The sequence below is a fragment of the Physeter macrocephalus genome, chromosome 4 (assembly GCF_002837175.3).
Source record: "Physeter macrocephalus isolate SW-GA chromosome 4, ASM283717v5, whole genome shotgun sequence".
Lineage (NCBI taxonomy): Eukaryota > Metazoa > Chordata > Mammalia > Artiodactyla > Physeteridae > Physeter > Physeter macrocephalus.
The window spans coordinates 74,440,318-74,451,226 of NC_041217.1; the positions used below are offsets into that span (position 1 = coordinate 74,440,318).

Sequence of the window (10,909 nt, forward strand, 5' to 3'; positions counted from 1 at the left end):
CGGCATGTGGGATCTTCCCGGACCGGGGCACGAACCCGTGTCCCCTGCATCGGCAGGCGGACTCTTAACCACTGCGCCACCAGGGAAGCCCAGTACCTCACATTTTTAAAATCAGTATCAAAATATAAACAAAGCAGAGCTTGTGAAATTACTTTTTGAATTATACAACTATAAAGTAAAAATAAAATATTTAGGTATATAGAAAGAAAAGCTGTTATTTTTGTAGCAGTATCTCATATGAAACAACTTTTCTGAACTCTTCTGTTTCTTCAGACAATTTTTTAAACAGCTTTTTTGAGGTATAATTGACATACAATAAACTGTACATATTTAAAATTTATAATTTAATAAGTTTTTTTTTACCCTCTTAACCATTTTAAAATGTACAGTTCAGTAGTGTTAAATATATTCACATTATTGTCAATGGATCTCCAGAAATTTTCCATCTTGCAAAACTGAAACTCTCTACCCATTAAACAACTCATTTCCCCCTCCCCTACCTCTGGCAACTACCATTCTATACTCTGTGAATTTGACTACTTTAGGTATCTCATGTAAGTAGAATCATACATTATTTTTCTTTTTGTGACTTGCTTATTTCATTTAGCATAATGTCCTTAAGGCTTTTTCATGTTGTAGCATATGACAGGATTTCCTTCCTTATTAAGGCCGAATAATTATATTCCATTGTACAGGTATATCACATTTTGTTTATTCATCTGTGGATGGACATTTAGGTTGCTTCCACCTGTTGGCTGTTATGAATAATGCTGTCATGAACATGGTTATGTAAATATCTCTTCAAACTTCTGCTTTTAATATACCCAGAATTGGGATTGCTGGATCATATGGTAATTCTATTTTTAATTTTTTGAGGAAATCGGCACACTGTTTTCCATAGCAGCTGTACCATTTTACATTCCCAGCAGTGCACAACAGCTCAAGTGATTTTTTTGATTGACTAGGTAAACAGTTGTGCCTTTTGGAAAATAATACTAAATTTTTTCCCTCACTTAATTTTAGTTATTATTTTGTATCATATGTTGATGGTAGGAATATCTCATGCATCTCGTCAATTCTAAGATGCCATCAGTTGTAAGATGCACTAGTATTTTATGTACTGCCAAGAGAAAAAAGCTACCAATTAAACAACACACGTTGATTATAAGATGCATCCCAATTTTAGGAACAATAAAATGTGAAAAAATGTGCACCTTAGAATTGATGAAATACTGGATAATAATGATAGTAATGTGCCTTTTCCTTAAAAAATTGATAAGGTCAAAATCCATAGTAGGATATATTTAATTTCTGGCTAAGACTGGCAGACTAAACATACTTTTAAGCTACTTCTTCCTGAAAGCTCACTAAAGTAACATTAATGGATTTTAAGAGGCGTAAACCTGCAAAGAGAAGAGGATGAGACACAGCAGATGAGAACAGTCAACAGTTTTTAGAAAATGAATGTTTGATTGAATCAACATGACTTTGGTGTTTGGTTATCGTGGAAGAATTGGTGAGAGGCATGTGGAAGGTTACAAACAAACAGGCAGTTAACCTAAGAGGAAAAAAAACAATGTACGAGAGAGGAAGCCCTGGTACAGTACATGATTTAGTTGTGAACAATGTTTACATGCTTACAATAATGTATAGATTACAGTAATCAATACTGATTATTGATTTAATTTTTATTGAGGTGTTGAAGGAAGAAGAAGTGAGAGTGGTATAAGAAAGCTAAAACTTATTATTATTTATTTATTTTATTAGTGTTTTTTTGGCCACACTGCGTGGCCTGTGGGATCCTAGTTCCTTGACTAGGGATCAAACGCATGCCCTCTGCAGTGGAAGCATGGATTCTCAACCACTGGACCTCCAGGGAAGTCCCTAAAAGTTATTATTTTTAACAGGAAGTCAACATTGTCTAAAATTGATAAGTTAGGAATTAGCATAAGCATGACATTTAGAATTATGAAAGGAATGTCACAAAAAACTGTTTACAGTGCTTTAAAGTATCTGTGTAATGAGGCTGTGGAATCAGGAGACTTATTTTTATTAGGCATCTCTTAGTAATACATATTTTAAAAAATTATGTATGTCTTTTACTTTAATAAAAAAATTTTAATTAAGGGAAAAAGGAATCTAGTATGGTAATATTTATGTTTTTCACACAGGGCTAGTCAAGCAGTATAATCTTGATTAGAAATGAGTGAGGAGAGAACATTTTTACTGCCCCATGTGAAAATAGGTCACTTAGAGCTGCTGGAGTAGATGTTCACTCTGGGTAGATGACCCACCTCTGCCCTGGGGAAACGTTCATCAATATTTAAGTGCTATTACTAGTCAGACACAGTTCTAGGTATTGGGGAAACTGAATAGATAAATCACTATTTATTTGTTTGTTTTCCCTCTTTACTTCTCTCCCAGCTTTTCAGTAACTGGTTTAAATTTGACCTGGAGCAGCTGAGTCTTTTGGTGATAAACAACAGAATGTTCAGGTTCTTCAGGACATTGGTGGCAGTTCTTATTGAGCATCGCCTCTGTGAATATAATCCTCTCTGACTAAGTGAATCCTTGCTTATACGGCTAGGACTGGGGAGACACTGGCATAATCTTTCCATTAGTCAAGTCCCAGGCAGGTTATTAATATCCTTGTGTGGTTCTTAGAGGAATTTAACAGCTAAATGATGCTAATATAAATGATAGTAATAGTAACTATTTATATATATTTATATACACTTTACAAAACTATTAACATCTTTTATCTCATTTTGTTGTCCACCTACAAAATGAGTGTTATTCCTCTTTTACAGACTGAGAGGATTTAAGTGACTTACTCAAGTGCATATTGGTAGGTGACAGCTAGAATTTGAACTAGTCTCTTAACTTCAGTCCTGAATTCATTCTGTTATGCAAATATTTTCCCTTAAAAGACTATGGGGAGGGGCTTCCCTGGTGGCACAGTGGTTGAGAATCTGCCTGCTAATGCAGGGGACATGGGTTCGAGCCCTGGTCTGGGAGGATCCCACATGCCACGGAGCAACTGGGCCCGTGAGCCACAACTACTGAGCCTGCGCGTCTGGAGCCTGTGCTCCGCAACAAGAGAGGCCGCGATAGTGAGAGGCCCACGCACTGCGATGAAGAGTGGCCCCCGCTTGCCACAACTAGAGAAAGCCCTTGCACAGAAACCAAGACCCAACACAGAAAAAATAAATTAATTAATTAATAAATTCCTACCCCCAACATCTTCTTTAAAAAAAAAAAAAAAAAAAGACTATGGGGAATGATTTCTACCTTAAGGAAATCAGCAGTTTTCTGATAAAGATTCAAGTGGGCCCCTGCCTGGTGTCTGTATAGAGTTGTCCTTTCAGTAACTCACTGAGGTTAGATCCTGAATGCCCTGGACAAATGGTTCTATTTGTTCTTTTTCTTTTTTTCCTCCCAAAGATCAGTTTTCCCTTCCATTAGATTTTTTAAGTTTTTCTTGGAGTGGAGGAGTAGAGTAAGGTTGGAAAGGGGATGTATGTTTCATATGGCTGAACCAGGAATAGTTTAGAATTAGCATATTAGAATATTATATCTGGGTACCTTCATGCCTGTATCAAGTCCTCTCTGAAAGTTTTTCGGTTCATGGTCTCAGATTTATCACTTCCTCTCTTCCAGTTGTTACCACCCTAGATTAAGGTCTTGTTTCATTTCATGCTTACAGTACCACAACATCGTTGATCTCCCTTGTTTCATTCTCTCCTTGGCTTAAATCATTTGGGCAGTCATATACAGATCAATCTTTCTTAAAAAACAACAATAACAACAACAGTTTTTTTATTATTTATTTTAGCTCTCTACTCTCCTTAAGTCTAAATTCCTGTGCCTGCTTTTTAGGATCCTTCATACCCTATTAACCTACCCATTCAGAATTATTTTTCATTGTCCCCTAACATGTACCCTTTATTCAAATCAGGCAAGTCTGTCTCCTGAATGTATTTAAGGTCAAACCCATTCCTGTTTCCTGATTTTAGCTTGTATTTTCTTCTATTCAACCTCTCCTTTGGGGTCCAACTGAGACTTCCTTGATAACTACGGTTAGCAATAAGCTCTCCTGTTCTGGCTGCATGTACCACTTACTATTTATGTCACACATTTTTTGCTACTTCACTGTTATCTTTGATACAGTATTGTATACTATCTTGCAGTGTTCTGTAATTCTTTCTCGTGTATAAATTAACCAGAATTTAAATCTCTTAACAGGAGAAACCAGATCCCTCACGTGCCTAGAACAATCCTTGAGCACATACCAGACACTCATTAAATGCTACTTATTCCAGTAAATATACCCATGTGGCAGAGTTCACTGGTGATAACCAGATGGATAAGAGTTATTGTGAAAATGAATCTATGTCTCTTTATTTTTATCAAGAATGTACTTGATACTAATTTTTACATTTCTTTCTTCCCTGCCTTGTTTTGGTGACAGGCTGTTGATGATGTGAAAAAAGGTTACATCAAAGCAGAGGAAAAATCCTACCAATTACAGAAGCTGTATGAACAAAGGAAAATGGTCATGGTAGGTTTATGTCCCCATAATCTCTTTATAAAATGCCCCTTCTTATCTCTTTTTTTAATTTAATTTAATTTTATATTGGAGTATAGTTGATTTACAAAGTTGTGTTAGTTTCAGATATACAGCAAAGTGACTCAGTTATACATATATCCATTCTTTTTCAGATTCTTTTCCCATATAGGTTATTACAGAATATTGAGTAGAGTTCCCTGTGCTATACAGTATGTCCTTGTTGATTATCTATTTATCCCTATTTTACATATAGTAAAATATAGAGTGTATATGTTAGTGTGTATATGTTAATCCCAAACCTCCTAATTTAATACATGTAGTGTGTATATGTTAATCCCAAACCTCCTAATTTATTCCTCCCCCCCACCATTCCCCTTTGGTAACCATAAGTTTGTTTTTGAAGTCTGTGAGTCAGTTTCTGTTTTGTATATACATTCATTTGTATTATTTTTTAGATTTCACATATGAGTGATATCATATGGTATTTGTCTTTCGCCTTCTGACTTCCTTCATTTAGTATGATAATCTCTAGGTCCATCCATGTTGCTGCAAATGGTATTATTTCATTCTTTTTTATGGCTGAGTAATATTCCATTGTATATATTTACCACATCTTCTTTATCCATTCCTCTGTTGATGGACGTTTAGTTGTTTCCATGTCTTGGCTATTGTGAATAGTGCTGCAGTAAACATTGGGGTGCATGTATCTTTCCAAATTATGGTTTTCTCCAGATACATGCCCAGGAGTGGGATTGCTGTATCATATGGTAGTTCTATTTTTAGGGTTTTTTTTGTTTTTTGGTTTTTTTGCTTTTTTATTGATAGAATTTATAGCAGTTTCATATTACAGAAAAAACTAAGGAGATAGTACAGAGTTCCTATCTTAATATGGTACACTTATTGTATATTAACTAAAGTCCAACAATTATTAATTTCCTTAGTTTTTTTTTTTTATATCTTTATTGGAATATAATTGCTTTACAATGTTGTGTTAGTTTCTGCTGTACAACAAAGTGAATCAGCTATATGTATACATATATACATATATCCCCATATCCCCTCCTTGTTGAGCCTCCCTCCTACCCTCCCTGTCCCACCCCTTTAGGTCGTCACAAAGCATTGAGCTGATCTCCCTGTGCTCTGCAGCAGCTTCCCACTAGCCATCCATTTTACATTTGGTAGTGTATATACGTCAATGCTACTCTCTCACTTCGTCCCAGCTTCCTCTTCCCTCCCGTGTCCTCAAGTCCGTTCTATATGTTTGCTTCTTTATTCCTGCCCTGCCACTAGGTTCGTCAGTACCGTTTTTTAAATTCCATATACATGCGTTAGCATACAGTATTTGTTTTTCTTTTTCTGACTTACTTCACTCTGTATGACAGACTCTAGTTCCATCCACCTCATTACAAATAACTCAATTTTGTTCCTTTTATGGCTGAGTAATATTCCATTGTGTATATGTGCCACATCTTCTTTATCCATTCATCTGTCGATGGACATTTAGGTTGTTTCCATGTCCTGGCTATTGTAAATAGTGCTGCAGTGAAAATTGGGGTCCATGTATATTTTTGAATTATTGTTTTCTCCAGATATATGCCCAGGAGTGGGATTGCTGGGTCATATGGTAGCTCTATTTGTAGTTTTTTAAGGAACCTCCATACTGTTCTCCAAAGTAGTTGTACCAATTTACATTCCCACCAACAGTGCAGGAGGGTTCCCTTTTCTCCATACCCTCTCCAGCATTTATTGTTTATAGATTTTATTTTTCAATATATTTTTAATTGAAGTATAGTTGATTTACAATGTTGTGTTAATTTCTGCTGCACAGCAAAGTGATTCAGCCATATATATATGTGTGTGTGTGTATATATGTATATATGTATATATGTGTGTGTGTATATATATATATATATATATACACACACACTTTTTTTTAAACATCTTTATTGGAGTATAATTGCTTTACAATGCTGTGTTAGTTCCTGCTTTATAACAAAGTGAATCAGCTATACATATACATATATCCCCATATCTCCTCCCTTTTGCGTCTCCCTCCCACCCTCCCTATCCCACCCCTGTAGGTGGTCACAAAGCACTGAACTTATCTCCCTGTACTATGCGGCTGCTTCCCACTAGCTATCTATTTTACATTTGGTAGTATATATTAGTCCGTGCCACTCTCTCACTTTGTCCCAGCTTACCCTTCCCCCTCCCCGTGTCCTCAAGTCCATTCTCTACATCTGCGTCATTATTCCTGTCCTGCCCCTAGGTTCTTCATAACCATTTGTTTGTTTGTTTTTAGATTCCATATACATGTGTTAGCCTACGGTATTTGTTTTTCTCTTTCTGACTTACTTCACTCTGTATGACAGACTCTAGGATTACTGGGTCATATGGTAGCTCTATTTTTAGTTTTTTAAGGAATCTCCATACTGTTCTCCATAGTGGCTATACCAATTTACATTCCCACCAACAGTGAAGGAGGGTTCCCTTTTCTCCATACCCTCTCCAGCATTTATTGTTTATAGATTTTATTTTTCAATATACTTTTTATTGAAGTATAGTTGATTTACAATGTTGTGTTAATTTATATATATATATACACACTTCATTTTAATATTTCATTATGATTTATCATAGGATATTGAATATAGTTCTCTGTGCTGTACAGTAGGACCTTGCTGTTCATCCATTCTGTATATAAAAGCTTACGTCTGCTAACACCAACCTCCCACTCCATTTTTCCTTCAACCTCCTCCCCCCTTGACAACCACCAGTCTGTTCTCTGTGTCTGTGTTTCTGTTTCATAGATAGGTTCATTTGTGTCATATTTTAGATTCCACATATAAGTGATATCATATGGTTGTCATATTTTAGATTCCACATATAAGTGATATCATATGGTTGTCATATTTTAGATTCCACATATAAGTGATATCATATGGTTGTCATATTTTAGATTCCACATATAAGTGATATCATATGGTTGTCATATTTTAGATTCCACATATAAGTGATATCATATGGTTGTCATATTTTAGATTCCACATATAAGTGATATCATATGGTTGTCATATTTTAGATTCCACATATAAGTGATATCATATGGTTGTCATATTTTAGATTCCACATATAAGTGATATCATATGGTTGTCATATTTTAGATTCCACATATAAGTGATATCATATGGTATTTGTCTTTCTCCTTCTGACTTCACTTAGTATGATAATCTCTAGTTGCATCCATGTTGCTGCAAATGGCATTATTTTGTTCTTTTTTATAGCACTGAGTAGTATTCCATTGTATGTATGTACCACATCTTCTTTATCCATTCATCTGTTGGTGGACATTTAGGTTGTTTCCATGTCTTGGCTATTGTGAATAGTGCTGCTATGAACATAGGGGTGCATATTTTTTTATATAAATTTATTTATTTTCATTTTTGTCTGTGTTGGGTCTCTGTTGCTGCGCGCGGGCTTTCTCTAGTTGTGGCGAGTGGGGGCTACTCTTCATTGAGGTGCACGGGCTTCTCATTGCGGTGGCTTCTCTTGTTGCCGAGCACAGGCTCTAGGGGCACGGGCTTCAGTAGTTGTGGCACGCCAGCTCAGTAGTTGTGGCTCGCGGGCTCTAGAGCACAGGCTCAGTAGCTGTGGCGCACAGGCTTAGTTGCTCCGCTGCATGTGGGATCTCCCCAGACCAGGGCTCTAACCCATGTCCCCTGCATTGGCAGGCGGATTCTTAACCACTGCACCACCAGGGAAGCCCGCATATATCTTTTTGAATTACGGTTTTGTCTAGATATATGCCCAGGAGTGGGATTGCTGGGTCATATGGTAGTTCTATTTTTAGTTTTATTAGGAACTGCCATACTGTTTTCCACAGTGGCTGCATCAGCTTAGATTTCCACCAACAGTGTAAGAGTGTTCCCTTTTCTCCACACCCTCTCCAGAATTTGTTATTTGTAGACTTTTTGATGATGGCCATTCTGACTGGTGTGAGGTGATACCTCATTGTAGTTTTGATTTGCATTTTTCTAATAATTAGTGATGTTGAACATCTTTTCATGTGCTTTTTGAAAATGCCCCTTCTTATCTCTTAAACCTATTCTAGTCATTTTTGATAGATGTTTACAACCTGGTCAGTGACTTAACTGATTTAAAAAGAAGGAGGGAGTTACAGACCTTGATATAAAGTCCATTGTGTTCCTCCATTTAGCACACAGAAAGCTTATTGTGGTATATATAGGTATATAACTTTATTATTAATAATAACCAAACAGTATTCTTTTTGATAATAAAAAGTCCTAAAATTAAAGACATGCAAAACATTTAATATGATAAAAATAAGATTCTGTAAGAATTAATATTTGGATGTTTAACATTAGAAATTATTTTAGTTGTGATTTAGCAATCACAAAATCATTTGTTTTCACAACTCCCATCTGTGCAGTTGCTTAAACATTTACACTCAGTAGTGCTTTTGGTTAGTATGATATCCTAGAGCTATGCTGTTTGATTCCATAGCTGCTAGCCTCATGTGGCTATTTAAATTTAATTTTAAATTCATTTAACTTAAATAAAATTTAAAATCCAATTCTTCCAATGCATTAGCATATTTCAGGTGTTGAGTAGTCATATGTGGCTAGTAGTTACTGTATTGGACAGCCCAGATATGGAACATTTTCATCATCACAGAAAGTTCTGTTGGAGAGGGCTACCTATGATATTCTTGGAATATTTCAAAATTAGTTTTGAATTGGTATCTGCCATAAATAGAGGGATGAAAATTGTCAAAAATAAAATTTGTAAAGAACACTTATAAAAACTTCCACTCATACCATCTTAAAGCTTCTTTCTTGGCCAATTCAGATAGTTGAAAATTTTCCAGTTATAGCTTTTCATAATAGTTTTCGTACATTTTTTACACAAGGCAGTAATTGAATTGGTAATAATTCTGATAGGCCACTTGAATTTCTTTTGTACTTTCTGAGCAGTTCTTAGGAGGGAATCTTGATCCATCTTTTTTTTTTTTTTTGGTATGCGGGCCTCCCTCTGCTGTGGCCTCTCCCATTGCGGGGCACAGGCTCCGGACGTGCAGGCTCAGCGGCCATGGCTCACGGGCCCAGCCGCTCCGCGGCATGTGGGATCTTCCCAGACCGGGGCGCAAACACGGTTCCCCTGCATCGGCAGGCGGACGCGCAACCACTGCGCCACCAGGGAAGCCCTTGATCCATCTTAATTAATTGTATTGGGACTTCCCTAGTGGCACAGTGGTTAAGAATCTGCCTGCCAATGCAGGGGACATGGGTTCGAGCCCTGGTCCGGGAAGATACCACATGCCACGGAGCAGCTAAGCCCGTACACCAAAACTGCTGAGCCTGTGCTCTAGAGCCTGTGAACCATAACTACTGAGCTGGTGTGCCACAACTACTGAAGCCTGTGCGACTAGAACCTGTGCTCGGCAACAAGAGAAGCCACCGCAATGAGAAACCCGTGCACTGCAATGAACAGCCAACGCAGCCAAAAATAAATAAATAAATAAATTTATATTTTTTTTAAAAATTAATTAATTGTATTGGAATAAGAATGGAAGGGCTTCCCTGGTGGCGCAGTGGTTGAGAGTCCGCCTGCTGATGCAGGGGACACGGGTTCATGCCCTGGTCCTGGAAGATCCCACATGCCGCGGAGCGGCTAGGCCCGTGAGCCATGGCTGCTGAGCCTGTGCGTCTGGAGCCTGTGCTCTGCAACGGGAGAGGCCACAACAGTAAGAGGCCCACATACCGCAAAAAAAAAAAAAAAAGAATGGAAACAAGTTAGCCCCTGAACTTAGCCCATAGTCTTATATCTAGGTGGAATAGTTATTTTATCACTCATATGACAAAAAGGGAACCATTCACCAATGTTCTGCATACCAACAGGCTGAAATAGACAACACAAAAATCTTTTAAATAGAATTAAGTTTTGGGACTTCCCTGGTGGTCCAGTGGTTAAGACTCCACGCTCCCAATGCAGGGGGCCTGGGTTCAATCCGTGGTCGGGGAACTAGATCCCACATGCCACAGCTAACAGCCTCAACTAAAAAGATCCCGCACACGGCAATAAAGATCCCGCGTGCTGTGGTGCAGCCAAATAAATAAATATTTGAAAATAAATAAATAAAAATGTTTTTTAAAAAATAGAATAACGGGCTTCCCTGGTGGCGCAGTGGTTGAGAGTCCGCCTGCCAATGCAGGGGACACGGGTTCGTGCCCCGGTCCGGGAAGATCCCACATGCCGCGGAGCGGCTGGGCCCGTGAGCCATGGCCGCTGAGCCTGTGCGTCCGGAGCCTGTGCTCCGCA

The 10,909-nt window shown here is 37.7% G+C and overlaps 1 protein-coding gene across 2 annotated transcripts in view; it reads left to right on the top strand.

Moving 5' to 3' along the window:
* SNX27 (sorting nexin 27) overlaps positions 1 to 10,909 on the top strand; it is a 78,615-nt gene that overhangs the window by 62,387 nt on the left and 5,319 nt on the right. For both annotated transcript variants that reach the window (XM_024116083.2, XM_055084315.1), the window contains exon 8: positions 4,472 to 4,561. In XM_024116083.2, coding sequence (XP_023971851.1) covers positions 4,472 to 4,561 — 90 coding nt within the window. The remainder of the gene's footprint in view (positions 1 to 4,471; positions 4,562 to 10,909) is intronic.